General features: G+C 43.5%; 1 protein-coding gene across 4 annotated transcripts in view; it reads left to right on the top strand.

Annotated features, from left to right (window-relative positions):
• LOC143829489 (uncharacterized) overlaps positions 1–9,134 on the top strand; it is a 35,077-nt gene extending 25,943 nt beyond the window's left edge. For all 4 annotated transcript variants that reach the window (XM_077320487.1, XM_077320486.1, XM_077320489.1 and 1 more), the window contains 3 exons: positions 649–742; positions 4,629–4,699; positions 7,409–9,134. In XM_077320487.1, the coding sequence (XP_077176602.1) occupies positions 649–742; positions 4,629–4,699; positions 7,409–8,931 (1,688 nt within the window). In that variant the 3' untranslated portion in view covers positions 8,932–9,134. The remainder of the gene's footprint in view (positions 1–648; positions 743–4,628; positions 4,700–7,408) is intronic.
• Positions 9,135–18,957: the final 9,823 nt, after the last annotated feature.

The following is an 18,957-nucleotide window of genomic DNA, read 5'->3' as shown; positions in this document are numbered from 1 at the left end:
TGCATGTTTTATTCTGTTGTGATAATTTGCTTTTATGAATACTACTTTTTCTATGTTGACTTTTATTAACTAAAACTTTTACTTTCATGGTTCACTTTTTATGTTGAGTTTTTATGCTTCTAGCTTTTGTTTTCTGCTTTGTTATTGCTTATATAGATTTTATTATATTTATGCTATAAGCCACCTTGAGTATCTTAATTGAGAGCCCAGGAGGTAGATATTTTAAACAAACAAACAAATACATGGTGTTGGTGAAGAAATCTGTCACGGATGCCTTAGAGGTGGAAGCAAATATAGAATCTTTGAATCTTTGCAAGTGAGGTCAATAACACTAATGGATCATTTTCGGCTCAATGACTTATATTACTGGGATGCTTAATTAGAATGACTGGGGGGAAAGGATGGAAAATAATTCAGAGCTCATGTCATATAGGGCAGGGGTAGTCAACCTGTGGTCCTCCAGATGTCCATGGATTACAGTTCCCATGAGCCCCTGCCAGCGTTTGCTGGCAGGGGCTCATGGGAATTGTAGTCCATAGACATCTGGAGGACCACAAGTTGACTACCCCTGATATAGGGGAGGGGCATAGTGCAGGAATTTGTGGCCTGGAAACCTTTTTGACAAACATCTGGCAACCTGTGTTTCAGATTTTTCTGTATCCTTCTTCAGCGCTCCAAAAAGGTTCCACCATTTTTCCATCATGACTGCATTCATCAATGGCAAAAAAATCACAACTAAAAGGTAAGGAAAGAGAGTGAACATTCCCCTCTCCCGTAAGCTTTTTTATCTCTGTGTTGTATAACTGTATACTGTATAAAGGTATACTAGAACACCTGCCAGTTGGCTCACATTCTGTTCAGCTGTTGCAGACAAGAACCAGTTTTTCATTGATCACATTGCTGCTCACAAACCTGTCAATTGGGCTATTATATTTAGTACAGGGCAATTGCCTGTATTTCATACATGAGAGTTCTTGCTTCCCCCCATCCCCACAGATCTGTCATCTCCACATAATGCTTGGCAGCCAATTGTATAAATAAACAGACAGCAAACCAGTCAGTAAAAAAGCCTTATGGTGCTTGTTTATATTATCAAGGTTATATTGCGCATGCACATTTTCACATAGCCTAACGGGAGGTGTATTTCCCCTCCAGCATAGTTTAACTTCCAGACCTGACAATCGATTACCCTGGAGGGGGGTTATTTTCACCCTACTTCACAAAGGTAAAAGCCCCCCGCCGAAGGCAAGAAAATAAAACACTATCACTACAACTACTTCTTTGCCACAAAACTGCTGCATAGCTGTTTGACTCAGTACAACAAATCTGAGACTCAGTGCATGAGTGATCATGGCTATCAAATATGGCATGTTCATCTACCAAATTTGTTTGCCTGGAAGGTCATGTCATCTCAACAAAGCTTGTATTTGTAATGAGAAAGTAGGCTCAGAAGCTCTGTGTGGAACATTGTGAACCCCCCCAAGTCAAGATGTTGTATACACATGGCCTTCCATAGAATCATAGAGTTGGAAGGGACCCCTAGGGGCATCAAGTCCAGCCCCCTGCACAATGCAGGAACTCACAACTACCTGCCCATCCACAGTGATCCCAATGGCCAAGTGACCCCCCCCCACCAAAAATCTCTAGAATCCAGCATTGCCTGGAGGAAATTCACCATCCCACAGTGGCAATCAGCAATTCCCTGGGTAAGCAAGGAAGGGACACAAGAGACGAAAGCTGGCACATCCCTTCCTGCCCACCCACTCACAATCTGCCTAAGTTCATAAAATCAGCATTTCTGTCAGATGACTATCTAGCCTCTGCTTAAAAACTTCCAAAGAAGGAGAACTCACCACCTCCCGAGGAAGCCTGTTCTACTGAGGAACTGCTCTGTCAGGAACGTTTTCCAGATGTTTAGCCAGTGTAATTCTTCCTGCAGGAATAGAGACTAATATATTTTCATCCCAGTTTGCCACTGAAGAACGCAGCACTTATGTGAGAACCAGCATGGTGTAGAAGTTAATAGTGGTGGTATCTAATCTGGAGAACTGGGATTGATTCCCCCCTCCTCCACATGCAGCCAGCTGGGTGACCTTGGGCCCTTCTCAGCTGTCTTACTCAGCTTACCTACCTCACAGGGTGTCTGTTGTGAGGAGAGAAAAGGAAGGCAATTGTACGGCAATTTGAGACTCCTTCAGATAGTGAAAAGTGTGGTACAAAAACCCAGCTCTTATTTGTCTCCTAATTGTTCTCCCTTCTCCATTTTATCATCCCGGTAAGCAAGGAGATAGTTATATTGAAGGATAGTTTTGACCAAATCTCACCCAGCAAGCTCAGTGGCAAGAATGTGAATTTCCAAGATCTTAACAGCAGGGCTGGTTTATCGAAGTAGCACACGTAGCATCTGCTACAGACCCCACACTGCCTTTTCCCTCTATAAGAACATTTGGAGTGACCCCCCTTTCTACAGTGGGGGCTCCCTCTGCCCCCAGTCTTGCTACTCTCCCCACAATTGTACTCTGCTAGTGTCCCACGAATCCTTAATCTTGCTATGGTGCTACAGGCGCCACAAATCCTTAAACCACTCCTCCTTAACAGTGCACTACAGGGGCTGTCTATTAATTAGCACGATAGGAAAGACAGCTGATTGTTGATTCGGTTGTGGAAGTTTTTAACCACACTCTCACAGCTCTGATTTGGGAGATCAGGTGGCCTGTTTCCACACTTCTGACTCCCAGCCTGGTGGAAGGATGCTTCAGCCCACAATAATTACTGCTATCTTCCTCTTCACTGGGAGGAGCAGGAACAAAGTCTGCATGGTCAGTGCAGATCTGGCTTCCTGCAGTGAGTGTGAGCCTAAGGATTTCATTTGTGTCTTTCTTAAGGAAACACTATGTGACAGGCCTGTTCTACCAACTGAGGGGACTCACACAGCTTGTTATGATTTTGGGGTACCAGGTTTGTTTAAAACTATAAACCTTCTCCTCAGTTACCAATTGTTCATAAGGTAGAAATGCCTAGGAATGGGTCTGTTGCCATGACAGTGTTGTGTTGCGCATGTAGAATCCATGATTTTTATATAAACAACACAGAAGGTTTGTCAATTTACAGGTTTCAAAGAACAGATCAGCAGGTAAACAAAGGAAAAAAATGGCAGAGACACATACATTTAAGTTGGTTGTATCTTCAGAGAGGGGCTTGAATTTTCTTTAATGCTTTCAGGCACAAACAAGCTTTTATTGCCCAGTCACTAGGTTGGATCCCCTCTCACACACAGGATCCCATCCACATCAGCCTGCCCTTTCCCAGGAGTCAGACTCAATGGTGCAAAGTGTTCTCATTATCAGAGATAGGCTTAACAATCAGGTACTCTGTTCTCTCTCAGAGGCAGACCTCTTTGGTATACTAGCAGACTAAGCTACACTTCATTCTGCCTGCTCTTTTCCTGAGTCAGACCTGAGCTCTCCCTGTCTCTCCCTGAGGCAGACCCAAACAAAGACTGCTGCTGTGCTTCCTTCCACCATTCCATCCCCTTCTGAAAATGATTGAATGCTGGAGCAGCACTCTCATTGATTTCCCCTTCAGGGGCAGGACAGACTCCAATAGGTCACACTCTTACATTAGAGATTGTGAGCTATATCACCCACCCAGATTGTTTCCACACTGGGAACTTCGCTGCCTCAGCTCCCACGCAGGAGCACAAATCCAGGGCAGACAAGTTGCAGTGGGCCAAATGCACCCTTGCGCAGGAGCAGGAAGAGGAGGGGTAACCTCAAACTCCAGCCTGCAGCCCAGCGGGAAGCCTCCAGTGTGGAAACGGTTCCAGAGAAACATGTATGTCATATACGTGGCTTTCATGTTGTATCGTATGAGTGGGACTTGAACTTAGGTAAGTAAAGGAAAAGTGTTTGTAGTAAATAAAATCACTGTATATAAAGAGAAACGTTATTAGATTTGAGAGAAGATTTGCCACAGAGTGGATAGGATGTATTTCTATGAAGGAGCTCATTGTATATAAGATGAAAGGCAGGGAACTCTGTGAGATAGGCCTCAGAGATGGAGGACACAGAGGAATGTGTGTGAGGGGTAAGCAGATGACTGTGTCAAATGGTTCCTATTCCTCCAAGAGTGTAGGCAGGAAGTCTTCACATTAAAAGCCTTCATGTATCAGCCTCACATAATTCATGTGTGAATGGGTTGTATGACTGAGACAACACAGAGAAGCAGAGGTTGAAGGCTGATTTCATCATATATTCTCATACATATTTTATCACCTAAAGTTTTACCTGGGAGATCACTTGCCTTAAATTTATCCATATGAAAATTAAGTTGTCAGGAGATAAGGCTTTCAAATTAGAATCATCTATAAGGTGTTAAAGCTGGGTTTTTTAGACAAATACCTCCCACACAAAACTCAATGTATCCAACTGTGTGACAACTTGACTACCTAAGCCCTGAGAGAAAGAGCTCTTATACATGGATGGAACAGCATTGCATAAAATGGAACAACGTACGGGTATTGTCTTGTGAGTACAAGAACGAGGAGGTCACAATATATAGACTTATCTTTTCCCCTAAATCATCAAGGGAAGCATGGGATAAGCATGTTTTTCCCCCCTTTTCTTCAGACATCTTGAGAATGAAAGCAAGTACCTGGAAGTAGAAGAGGACGGGAAGACGGTATCTATCCATGTTAATGGTAAAGTGGAATGGAGAAAAAATACGCCGTATAAGTCTAGTGTTCAATGTTTCTCTCAATATGCATGGGGCACAGGGGAGTTTCAGAAACACTCCTGATAACAGAGGCAGAAAAATCTGGCTCAGAGGTTTTGTTTTTGTTTTTAAATTAAATCCTTGCAGATGTCATTGGGAAAAATAGCAAAGCCACCTTCTGCTGATGGGTGGCTGAACTCTGCAAAAAAACAAAACAAAAGGAAACCCCATCTCAAACCATACCATATTTTGTGACAAGGAAATGTAAATGCAAAATGAACAGTGGAAATAAGAAAACATTTGCCCACCTTAAATAAATATTTGCAATACATAAACTGGCCCTGACTTGGATAGCCCAGGCTAGCCTGATTTCATCAGATATTAGACGCTAAGCTGGGTTGGGCCTGGCGAGTATTTGGATGGGAGACTTCCCAGGAATACTGGGGTTGTTGCAACGAGGCAGGCAGTGACAAACCACCTTTAAGCATCTCTTGCTGTGAAAGCCCCAAAGAGAGTTGCTATAAGTCAGCTATGACTTTCCAATACAATGAAAGTATGAGCTGAAATGACAGTGGGGGGAAAATAATGGGTTTGGTTTATTAAAGGTTAGGACTTTTATGTTCATTTTGAGAATTTCACTCCTGTTTTTTTTTACCCCCTGTCAGGTCACAACTGATTTATGGCAACCTCATTGGGATTTCAAGACAAGAGAAGTTCAGGCTAACCCAGTCTCATTAGATCTGATAAGCTAAGCAGGGCCAGCCCTGGTTAGTACGTGGATGGAAGACCACCAAGGAAGTCCAGAGGTGCTCTAAAGAAGCAGGCAATGGCAAAATACCCCTGTTCTTCTCTTGTCTTAAAAACGTTACAGGGTCACCATAAATTGTCTGTGTCTTTAAGTCACTTTCCTCCTCCTTAAATTAAGGTTAAGGTTAAAGAAGATGCAGGCATAGCTCCTCATTATCTGAACTATAACTCTTAAATTAATGCTCTGCTCCTTCTCTTTCTCTGGGCTGCAGCATACACATAACATATATGGATCTGACAATGATCAGATCCATATATGCACATAAGCAAGCGCATGTAAGTTTTTAAAAGAGAGGGGCTACAATTTCTGTTGTTTTCCCCTCCCACTAAAGACCCCTGCTAAGCTGTCATTGAGGGTCCACTGACTCCCACCAAACATTTTTGGAGGGCATATAGACTCCAGTAGGAGGGAAGAATTGGTAGAAATCACTGTCCCTTCTTAAGAAAGCATAAAGGCTCACAAGTATGGCCTAGGACCAACAGACCCTACCTGCTCACTCTGATCATCTTCAGAGGCCCTGCTTTGGTTGCCACCACTACCTGAGATTTAAAAGGTGGTGACCCAAGAAAGGACTTTTTCAGTCATGGCACCTAACCTTTGGAACTTTCTCCCCAGAAAGTTTCATCTGCCTCCTTCTATTGAAGTCTTCCTTTAGCAGGTAAAGACTTGTTTCATTTGGCATGCCTCTGTTATTGGCTCTTCCTCCTTGCTTCTGGTGTTGCTTTTAATGTTTTTTTTAAATAATCTGACTGGGGAAGGCACTGGCAAACCACCCTGTATTGAGTCTGCCATGAAAACGCTAGAGGGCATCAACCCAAGGGTCAGACATGACTCGGTGCTTGCACAAGGGATACCTTTAACTTTAATGTTGTTTTTAATTACTGTAATATTGAATGGACCAAAGTGGGAGCAAAACAGATGTGGAACAGACCCCACCTCCTGAAGAACTAGAAACAAGTGAGGACAATTAATATGCAGAAAAGCCAAATTTGGAGCAACAATAATAATAAGTTAATGGGACTGCTACTAATGTGGCAAAATGGGTGTGTTTCGGCCTACAGACTCTATTCCACCCTGCCTACTCCAGGGGGTTGCCAACTCTTGAAGAAGCTTCTTTCTCTGTCTCTCTGTCTCTCGGTCTCTCTGTCTCTCCCTCTCTTAGGTAACCATTGCCACCACTGACTTTTCCATAGAATTGCCCACTGAGAAGGTCAGAACTCCCAGCTTCCTGTTTCCAGTTCTAAGGCTTCATCTCTGTGTCTCTTGCTGCCCAGCACCTGGCCACCACAGGGACAATTTATTGGCTGGTGCTCACCTGGAGGAATAGCTGCTTGCTACTGCCAGCCTCCCTCCAGATATTTAAATTGACTGATTTGATGGTCCTACTTGTAAGTGTTTTTGACAAACAATCTTAAGATTTCTAGTCACTTTTGCTTGAAGAAGAGGTATGTGATACATTTTCATTAATGAGCATGGCCAATGCAAGTTAAATGTTATTCTGCCTCCTCCTTATTAGGCTAAAATGCTAGAAATTCTGTTACCAACATAGGTTAAGGGTAAATAGGTCACACTGATGACAGAATCTCTGTTTTTGAGTTTACAAGAACCATAGTCATTAACATCTTTTCCTAAACCTAATTCTCTTCAACTAGCATCAACAATGACTTTAAAAGTGGTGTGACAGTAATGAAACTCTGTACCACAAGGCTACCTCATAACCTGCAAACCTGATTGATTGTTATGTGGAGGTTCATTTGACTTAGAGCTTCTTCTGGCCAATAAAGAAGCAAATGAGGGGTGGATTATAGGCTTATTGTTACTGTTCTTCTTATACTGTACTTCATAGAACAGTGCTTGTTTGACTAATACATTCTAGTTCCTTTACAGGTATACCTGTTTTTGATAGAGAAATTAATGGAGCAACAGGAAATGAATGGAATTACAAGCTGGACAAGGGGCACCAGAACCCAGCGAGGTGGAGAATCTGGACATGTGAAAGGCGTCGGTGGGCCAATGAATGGCGCCACTGGGCAGAAAAATGGCGAAACTGGGCAGAAGAGTGCCGTGACTGGGCTGAAGAGAATCATCACCAAGAAAACAAGTGTTCTTCTAAAGCTGGTGTTAGTAATTGCCAGAAAGATGCACAGTATTCAAAGGTTAATGAGGAACATTCAAAATCAGACAAGGGTTGCCCTAGGCCAGGAGGCAGGCATCCACCATTCTCCATGCCAGGGGAAGGGAAACCTGACCTAAATCAGAGGCAATGTAAGACAAATAAGGGGCAATCTTGGCTAGAGGAGAAGCTCACCAAGCCAGAAAAGGGATATTTTGTGTTTCCTAAGCCTGGTGAAAAGAATTCTGGTGTGGAAGAAATACATGTCAGGAAAAACAAAAAGCAACATAGGCCAGAGGCAGGACATCCTGTGTCAGACAAGGGCAACCCTGGATTTACTAAGCCAGATGAGGAACATGTTGACCCAGATGTCAGGACAAATAAGGGGCAACCCAAGCCAGATGAGGGATGTTCCCATGTAGACAAGGAGCATCATGGATTTCAAAGGCCAGATCAGGAGACTTATGTTCACAAGATATCTAACCCTGTACATTCCGAATCTCCTATGAAACAAAAGATAGCTTCTGGATGCATTTCACAAGCTGGAAATAAAAAAGCTCGTGTTGGGAAACATGGCCGACATTGTGAAGAAAGCAAGCAACAAACTATGAAAAGTGAAGGCCCTCTTGGAACAAATGAGCAGAAGAATGTAAAGCTGGAACTACAAGGTGAGAATGGAGAATCTACATTGAGGTCTGGACAAAAGAGAACGGAATTGCGTGATGTGAAGAAAAAGGCTTCTGCACAGGGTAAGCAGGCTCCCAAACCACAGTTGACTACCTGTCGTATTAAAGGGCCACCACTGAAAAGGAAAGAGTCCCCAATTCGGATGAGAAAGCCATGTGGCAGGTGGTCCAAATCTCAGATTGGGAGAAGAAAGCTGTATAGCAGGAGGAATGCATCCCAAGTGGGGCAGAATAGGATGCCTGATGAACATAGTAAGGCGGGTGTTCAGTGGAATGGCCCCTGTACTAAAAACAAGATGGTGACTTCAGAAAGGAAGAAGATACCTGGAGACTGCAAGCAAGGGCCACCAAGTAGGAAAAAGTGTCCTCTTCCACCTCTCCAAGAACTTTCTCTCCTGGCCAAAAAGAGACTGCTCAGGAGAAGGGTATATCACCAGCCTTCTGAAACAAGGGAAGAAAAGCACCCATTCATCACTGAAACTAATCTGCTCCTGGACACAAACAGCCAGCAAAAAGGGAGACTGATTACACTGCCCAGGGACATTTCACAGCTTCCAAGTATTCGAGGCCAGAAGCTTAAAACAAATCAGCTCCCAAATCTAATCCATTGATCATGGATGTGACTGAGGTAGCTTCCACATAAGCAAGCGCAGAGTCTTAGTTACAGATTGTGGCTGCTCTGATTCCTGCTGTCACACCATGCAGGGAAGATTCTCATATGTGTTGGGCTCCAATAGAAAAGAGAGTTCTAAGAGATTGTGGTCAGTGGAAGAGGTCTTTTTTTTCAATAAAGACAGGAATGTAATTTGTATCACTTTCCTAGCATGTGTACATTACTGGATAAGAAATAATATTCAGACAACCCCAACCCTATGCTCACCTAGGTCTAGATTTCTTCATTTAGTACATGATGCTCAGCTATCAAAATATTCTTTTCACAATGTGTTGGTGTCCATTTAATTTTCCTACCACGCCGTAATTATAAAATCTATGCTTGTCAATTTTTAGGTTAAGTTTATTTATGGGATATGCAGGCATTGCCATTGGTTTCAGTGGAAAACACATTTCTAGATGTACAACCCATAATTAGAATGAATTTTTCCTTTCCTTTTCCCTTTTCTTTCTCACCTTATCTACATAGACCCAAAGTGGCTAACCATACATTAGGTTACAAGACAACAAAATCAGAACAGTCCATTAAGAAAATTAAAAATAGTGCACAGGTTAAAAACCTAACCACTTACCTTCCAACAAATGCCCTTTTAAATAAATTGTCTTACATGTATTCCTAAAGTGTCCTCTGTACCCACTCTGGTAAACGATGCTAGAGGAGTGGACCTACCACAGAGAAAGCTGTTGCTGTATGCACACACTTAAAACAGGACACCAAAAGGTTGTCTGGGGAGTGTAATTGTACAGAGAAATACAATTTGATAAGTATGACAGCCCTAGGCTGTCAAGGGCTTTAAAGGTAATAACTAGCACTTTGAATTGGGCCCAGAAGCAAATTGGTAACCCATGCACTTGATGTAGCACTGGAGTGATACAATTTTAGTGGCTGGCCCTGAGAGGAATCTGGTATCTTCATTCTGTGTCAGTTGAAACTTCCAGGACACCTTCAAAGACAGCCCACATGGATCATGTTACAGTGGTCCAGCATCCAGGGTCAAAGCCTCCATCCTTACAGTTACCTCAAGGAACCTGTACCAGCAAAGGTACACTGCGGCAGTAAGCCCTACTGCTGGGCAAGTTGTCTGTCAGGTCACAGCACACTGTGGCCTTGACAGTCTCTTTGGGAGTCGGCCAGCTTGAAGGAACCAGTGGCATGCTTAGCAGCAGAAGTCAACCTACCTACCAAAGATAACTTTGGTACTGAGACCAAGAGGAGTTCAGACAAACGGGAGGCAGAATAGGCAGCACTGACTTTCTCAGAGGACTGAACAGAACAGCCAGCTCTTTGAAGAAGTCCAGGGGGAAGGACCAGTCAGCTCACCAATCCAAAGCAAGGATCCATTGGCCCAGGGGCCCATCCAGGGCTCTTGGGGCCAGTGTTGTGTAGTAGTTAAGAGTGATGGCTTCTTATTCGGTGAGCCGAGTTTGATTCCCTGCTCCCCCACATGCAACCAGAGCTATTCTGACCAAGTAGCAAAATCAGGGTTCTCTCAACCTCACCTACCTCACAGGGTGTCTGTTGTGGGAAGAGGAAGGGGAAGGTGAATGTAAGCCTCCTTGAGACTCCTTCAGGCAGAGAAAAATGCCATATTATCTATCATCTATCTATTCAATTTATACTCCGCCTTCCTCCTTGGACTCAAGGCAGATCACATGATAATGCCACATAAAACCCATTAAACCCCTTTAAGCCCCTGAAACTATAAAAGTCACAAGCACAAGATGGTAGAAAGAAAAAGCCCCCAGCCTCTCCACAACTGTCCACAAAGGGGTTTGCCAGATAGAACAGCGTAGTCTGAGAACCAACTCTTCATCTTCTTATCCAGCCTGTGAGCAACTGGTCATAGCCTTTGTTTCCAGATGACAGAGACATCTGGAAGGGGGTGGGGTGGACATCATGGAAATACTGTAAGAATATTAATATTTAAAACACATTTTGTATTTTGAGTAAAAAATAATATTGTTAGTTGGGGTTTCCTGTATCCTTTAGAAAGTTTACATCTCCAGTGCCTGGCATTACGGTTTATGGCACCCATGACCCAGTCCGACAAAGTGACATTTGTGTCAGATCCAGCCCTTGTAACAAATGAGTTTGACACCTTTGCCTTATACCACTGTGTTTTATTTCTCTTATTGAATTTCTTCCAACTCAGATGGCTAGCTGGGCGGGGAGGGAGTTTTAACCAGCAGAACACAGAGAGGTAAGGTAGGAAAGCATGGCTAGCTCCTCTCAGACTCATTCTGCATGGCAGGGGCCGCACTGGGCCCCCACTGTTTTTTTGCAACAGGGCAGTTAGTCCTGCTGCTTCCCGGATCCAGACATGGGAAGGTTTTCCCCACCAGACCTAATCTGCCCTGGATTATGGCTTCCACACGAGGCAGCTGTGGTGGAGGGGTTCCATAGCACTTAGCAGCGGTAGCTGTGTGTGTGCCGTGATCATGCAGAATATGGTTGGGGAGCATAGCTGTGTAGACACCCACCCAGGGGGCCCTCCCCACCCCCTGCAGGCCCATCACTGGCCATTGGGGGCTGGCAGGTCGAAATGTACCTGGAGTACTGTGTGCAGTTCTGGAGGCCTCACTTCAAGAAGGACATAGATAAAATTGAAAGGGTACAGAGGAGAGCGACGAAGATGATCTGGGGCCTATGAAGATAGGTTGAGGGACTTGGGAATGTTCAGCCTGGAGAAAAGGAGGTTGAGAGGGGACATGATAGCCCTCTTTATTTGAAAGGTTGTCACTTGGAGGAGGGCAGGCTGCTGTTTCTGTTGGCTGCAGAGGAGAGGACACGCAGTAATGGGTTTAAACTACAAGTACAACGATATAGGCTAGATATCAGGAAAAACTTTTTCACAGTCAGGGTAGTTCAGCAGTGGAGTAGGCTGCCTAAGGAGGTGGTGAACTCCCCCTCACTGGCAGTCTTCAAGCAAAGGTTGGATACACACTGTTCTTGGATGCTTTAGGATGCTTAGGGCTGATCCTGCGTAGAGCAGGGGGTTGGACTAGATGGCCTGTATGGCCCCTTCCAACTCTATGATTCTATGAATGACCATATACGGTCATATCACCTGATAAATGGCTTCAAAAATTCAGGAAACTGCTCCAGAGCAGTCATTTACTGACAGGAAAATTAAAAGCCTCTTCCGTGATTCCCTGCACCTATTCTTTTCCAAATATTCTGCCTTTCTGCAAGTAAGTACAGGCAACAAACCTGCCTAGCAATCACAGATCAAAAAATGAAGAAATCAGTGCCAGTAGGAGTCTTGCTTATATGGAATAAGAAAGCCCTCCAAAACTACTGAGATGGTATAATGATTGACAGAAAATGAAAACAGAATGTACAGAAACAGCAGCTGGGGTTATCCTGTTTTGTGGCAAGACTGATTAAGTGTTCTGATTGGACAATATTGCTGTCAGGCACAAATGCTATGTCATTCCCTCCCTCACTTCACCTCCCATCTTCCCCTGGCCGTGAGAATGAGATCAGGCAGCCGGGGGCAAGAGCGGTCAGATCAGGAGGTTTCTGACTGCTCCTGACTATCTGAAATTTTTCTGCTTGTACATGGAGCACTGATATGTTAGCAAATGAACATTGTTTGGGTCAGAGCTCTTCCAGCTAAACTTGCGTTGTGGCTCTGAAGTGACTTCAGCATGGAGGTAAAACAGAGGACTTTAAAAATAACCAATGAATGACTCCTAGACATTCATAAATTCGTCTGAATTTATTTTATTTATTATTTGCTAACACACTTGTTTTAATTGTTCTACTTTGGTTGTTATGGTTGTTATGCCATAAGGCTGCAAGAGAAAACCTATTTACTTACTTATCCTCCTCTTCTTCCCTCCTTCTGGTGCATAGATGTTTATTGAATACACAGCTTTATCAAGTTCTGATTTGCTGTGATGACTGAATACATGTACTTCAACAAATCAGAGCTAATTTTCCACACACGTTTTCCAGTATGATTTGTCTGCAAATGGAAAAGGGAGGTCATTTTTGCCAGTTCCTTGCCCCTATTTCATTACCTTCAAATCACTTTTAAGCGGTTCTTAGGGATCCCCTTTTTCCTAGCATTTTATGGAACCTTCTGGGCTGCAGGGGGAGAAAAAGTTCTGGTCTGTGGTCAGATATCCCTTCCATCCATGGAAATCTCTGGTGGACTAAACCGATGTCTTTGTCTCAAAAAAAAAAAAAAGTTCTAGAGGAGACGTACTTGATGTTGCAGCTACAGGATATTTGCTTGGAGTAAAAGAATTAGCAATCTGTTTTTTTAAAAAAACTTTTGTGGTGATATGGTAATTCCAGTGTTATACATCTACAGATATATTATTAAAAACATAGTTTCACAGGCTAATATGTGGAAGGCATTTCATATTTTTATGCAATTATCAGTTTTGCCTGCCTTGGTTACTGTTAATGGGCCTGTCACTTGATAATGGACAAATGATCTGGAGTTTAGAAAAAAGGTTTTATGGATACAAATCTGAGACTTCTGGAGTGCCTCTGCATTTAACCTGCTGGGAAATGAAGAGTTACACCAGATGCGAGTTTGAACTGGGGTAAAGAGAGCTAAAGTTAGCTAAGAAGTAATTTGGAGTAGTAACACTTTTAATGTGTCTGATGTAAGGTTAATGGTTTACTTTGGGAGACTTGTTTGTTTCCAGTATCCTGTGTTTGTATATTTCAAATAAGCATCAATCAATATATCCAAGTCTCAAGCTTGCCAGATATGTGGATACATTTGAAGACTAAGGCCAAGAAAGATAGAAATGCTGTAGGTGTGAAGAAAAATCTCAGATCTTAAACAAAAAGAAAACTGGGAAGCTTATCCTTCTGTACATAGATGGGGAAAATGTTCTATGAAGCTCTTCCTAGACAACCATAAGAGTATTGCCAGCCTTTAAGTCTTGGTTTTCCTCAGTGAAAGCTGGGTGAAGAGAAAGGCCATTTCCAGGGCTGTTTTGGCTTCCAAAAAGGGAGTCAACAGCAACCATCACACAAAAGCCAGAGTGGTGTAATAGCTAGAGTTTCAGACTGGTATCTTGAACACTCAGGTTCAAATCCCCATTCAGCCTCGGAAGCCTTTTGGGTGACCTTGGGCCAGTGCACTCTCAGCCTAACATTCCTAACAGCTGGTTTTACTTCACACTGTGGAGAAATTTAGGTTGGTTGATTAGTAGGGAGGAGAAAAGCAAACAAGGAAAGGTGATGATATAGCAGGGAAAGCTGAGGGGCTGCCAGGAGGAGGAACAGAGGAGGGGAAGGCCATACTGTGGAAAGTGAGGTGCCTCTCCTCTGTTGTATTATATTAAACTGGACATTGAGCGAGTCCATAAATGTTAACTCTAGATTTCTTGTGACAGCACTGTATCATGTTCTGTAATTCCCCTTGTAGTCATTTATAACCATCCATAATGACTTGTTTATTTCCTCTGACATGATTAACACATTGCTCTTCAGTGATCCATAACAGGTAACGAACCGGCCATCAGTGGCATGATCACTGAGCTGTTGGATATAAAATGATTATATGATCCAAGCTCAGTGTCTGGCCAACACTGTTAAAAGTTTTTTATGCTGCCGCTGATGACTCAATTTTGGATTATGTACAAAGACAGCTAGTCCAAATTATGTTGAGAGATAAATAGCCAGTATTTCTTGTGGCGAAACCAGACACGTGGACTCAAGGAATGCTTCTGCAACTGACAAATTAAATTATTATGGACACTCAAAATGAACTTTTTGTCACCAGGATAATATGGCTATTTCCTTAGTTCATACAATGTTGGCATTTAGCTTCCATTTCTGCTGATTTTCGTTGCCCCCCCCCCACTCTTGGGGCAAGGCCAGGTGTTCCCTGTCAGACATGAGGCTGAGAAAATTAGTCTGAAGCTATCTACAATATAGAGGCTGAGGCCTACGAGAGAAGTGGAAGGTGTAATCCCTGTTCAAAGTCATCACCTCACTGGGAGCAACAGCAGCCTCAGAGAGAAACCAAGCATCTCCCTTTTCCTGGCGGGCAGTCAAGATTGTTCAGTACTTAATCAAAATAATAACTGAGCTCTTGGGTGTAAAATGATTAGGTGATCCAAGAGCAATGGCTGGGCAACACTGTTAATGTCTCATATGCTGTTGCTTATTACTTTGTTCTGGGCTTTGGAAGGTTACTTCAAATGACTATTATTTGGAACAATTCCCAGGATCGGGCAGTTTAACTTTACCCCAACCTGTGCACCTGTTACTCCACCTGACTCCCCCATCTCACTCTACAAACTTGCAGAGAAATTTTGTTTGTTTTGGAACTCTAGCCTCTGTCCCCAAATTTGGAGCCAGAATTTGTCTCCTAATTGTGCAGGGCTGGGCTGCACTTGTGTTTAGTTCTTCCTGGCCAGATGCCCTGAATGTGGTGCTTTCAGATGCTCAGTCCTGCCTTATGATTTCCCTGTGTTTCTCCTACAACAGAGCCCCCCAGGTTTTTTTGAATCTGAGGGCACTTTTGGAATTCTGACATAGGGAATTGGGTGCGAGCACAAAGTGACTTCTGTATGAGGCACAGCCAAACACGAAATGTCAGGAGAGAGGTTGTTCATTACTCTAATGGATAAAAGTTGCCAAACCACCACTACTGCAGCCTTTAGTGAAAACTTTATTAATGGTGTTCACAAGCAACAGTAGAGCAGGAGCTTGTATTGATGTTACATCCTCAGTTTCCAAAAGCTAGCATCTCAGGGGTTCCAACATGTCCATAATCTCTGATTAAAACAAAAAAAGATCACGTCCGCTTCAATAAACTCGACTAAGGAGGGGCAGTTAGTACTACACTGTGGATGAACAGAAGGCTCAGGCCAATTGATCAGATCTTGTTGATGGCATGACTCTAATTGATACTTTTTAACATTTCAGTCAGAAACTGTTTAACAAGATGCCTTTTAAAATGAATGTATTTCTTAATATATATTTCTTGCATACAAACAGCTTTCCTTCAGTTGCACAGTAAAAATCCTTCCGTAGTGATGGCAGGTAGGGTTTTTGAAAATCTACACAGCCAGTCAGAGGCCCTGCTGGGGGAAACCGCCATCTGGTAGTTATATGGGGCAGATGCCAAGAAAGGTATTGTCAGGTTGGGGACCCCTTTCTTACAGGCTTATCCATGTGTGAGCCAAGGGTGGCTTCCCAGTTCTAGGCACCTCATCACATATCTTTATCCTGCTACTCATTTTGCCATCACAGTAAGCCTTATCACTCACTGCTTTCACAATTTGATTTAACTTCTGAAAGACTTGCTTCCTGGATGTTTGGACACTTGACTTAGGAAATTAATCTCTGAAGAGAACCTGCTCAGATATCCCTGCTTTGACCTTTGGCCTTACCTGTTTGATCACTAATCTTCCCTTTCTTGAGTGAGTGATAAAAGTTGCACAGTGTGAGGTAATTTGCAATATTGTTTTTTGGTTTTTTTTATTTGGCCGATTTTCTTTACCGCACTATTTCTTTGGTCCATTGACCCACAGGAGCAAAATTGGGGTGGTGGGGCACAGAAGGCTGCAGTGATGGGGAGGTAGCTCATGCTGCTTAAGATCCAAGCCATGGATATACTCCAGAGACTGATTATGCACGGCTGCAGCCATGGTGCTGGGCCGCTGCTGGAGTATTACGGAGGATGCACGGGGGACGCTGTAAAGCAACGCAAGCTGGCATGATGCTTTTTTGTGTCCCTGCGGGGGACACATTTTGGCAATGGACCAGCTCTGTGCTGAAATGTGTTTCCCCAGGGAACACCGCCACAGTGGAATGGGTCTGCTGTGTTTGGGGGGGGGGGTGTCATTTTATAAGAAGGTGGGATTGTGGGAGACTGCAATCCTACCTTCCTGCAAAATGGTGCATAAAGTACCAGTTGACCATGCACCACTGTGGAGCCAAGTGGGGCGTATTTGTTCCATCCCCTGCCACTGTAGCACAGGGAAGAGCCAGGCCTTCTAGGCCCAATTCTTCCTGTGCGCATGGGCCTGCCCCGGCCTAGCCTCCGATGGTGGCCATGGCAACAAAGGGAACACTGAAGAATCAGCATTCCCTTGCCATGGGCCATCAGAGGCCCTAAATTGGGCCAGGGCCAGGAGGGGACTGAGATGGTGGCAATGTCATGTATAAGTGGGGATTAGCCCCACTGTCATGCCACTGGCCCAGCCTTTCTGCTCCATGCATGATTGGTCAGCTGGTAACAACATTTATAGGGCAATCCTATCCAAAGTTATGTCAACCTAAGAGGTATGGTGATAATTTCTGTAGTTTCAGCTAGTTGTGGAAGTATCAAGATAGCACATTGACTAGTGCTCATCACAGCACTGGTGTGGAGCAAACAACAAACCTTCCCCCTTTATCTGTTTCTTTTTTCTTTAGAGCATTCCCGCATGGAAATAATACGTAGGTGGGATACTGCACCACTGATGCAGGGTTTTCTTTTTATTGCCTAGAAAATTCAACCCGCTATTCTCATAGAACCATTAAACTTTATTATGTGGAGTAAATAAATTTTAATGTGAATTTCGTAGGTAAGGCCATAAACTTTAAGGTTCTCTCAGATGGATACAGATGGCATCTTGCCTGAAGCATGTCTTCTTAGACAACAGGTCTCTTCACTAGCAAACTATCTAACACTTTTTAAATGCAAAGGTGGTTATATTTTGGTGACCAATGAAGTAATTCTTATAGAGATAGATGGATGGACGGACGGACGGACAGACAGACAGACAGATAGACAGATAGATATAGAAAGAGACTGTAATGCCTTGCAATGCAACAGCCATCTTGAATTCAAGTTACAAATCCTAAGGGGAAACGAGCTTTCACATACACTGAATAAAGCAATTTTGATCCACTTTCAATGCACTTTGTAACTGGATTTTACTCTGTGAAATTACTAAATCTGCTTGCAAACGCTCAGGTCATAGTTGATGTAAAAGTGTAGCCGCTGCCAGTCTGAGCAGACAATCTTGACCTTGATAGATTAAAGGTATGATTCAGTATAAAGATGCTTCATGTGCTCATGTATGTTCATGTGTTTATTTTATCTACACAACAGCCCTGTGAGGTGTAGAATCATAGTGTTTGAAGGGACCTCCTGGATCATCTAGTCCAACCCCCTGCAGTATGCAGGACACTCACAACCCTATCACTCATCCACTGTAACCTGCCACCCCTTGAACCTTCATGCCAGGTAGGATGGTATGAGAGTGTATGACTGACACAGGATCACCCAGCAAGTTTCTATGGAGATTCAAATGTGGAAAGCCAGATGGCCATTCACAACAATAACAACTTTTAAGCCTGCATTTTATGCTGTCAGACAGATCTATGTCGATGTTACTCAGATTTGTGGTTGTATGTTTCCAAATTTTTTTACAACACAGAACAAACCATGGACTAGCAAGACACAGAGAAGATAGCCTATTCTCTTAATAGAAAAAAATTCCTCAGCACCTACACTTGGAACAGTAACCACGCAATCCCACCTTCCTGCAAAACCAAAAACCTGCTGCCCCCACCCCCCACGGCAGAACCTGTCCACTGTGGCTGCATCCACTGGGGGGACACATTTCAGTGGTGGACCACATGCCCCGCTGAAATGTGTCCCTATGGGAGCTGATCCAGTACTGAAATATGTCCCTTGTAGGGGCACAGAAAGCTGTGGAGCATACAGTTATGCAGCTATGTACTGCCGGCAGCCCGGAGTGGCACTGCTGGTGCAGAATTGATCTGAAGGAACTTACATTAGAAAATTCCCCAATAGGCACATAGCAGTTTTCCAGAACCATTTCAGGTCAAGAAAACAACACAAGGAAGAAGGAAGCTACTCCCCACATGTTGCAGTCCCAGTTAACACAATCTGGTCCAATGTGCTCCTGAGAATTAAGTTCTCAATAGGAAACACTAGGCACAAGTTCAATAGAAGATCCGCCCAACTGCC

This window comes from Paroedura picta, chromosome 2, assembly GCF_049243985.1.
Source record: "Paroedura picta isolate Pp20150507F chromosome 2, Ppicta_v3.0, whole genome shotgun sequence".
Lineage (NCBI taxonomy): Eukaryota > Metazoa > Chordata > Lepidosauria > Squamata > Gekkonidae > Paroedura > Paroedura picta.
Note: the sequence above shows the minus strand (reverse complement) of the source record. Positions and strands in the feature narration are given on the sequence as shown.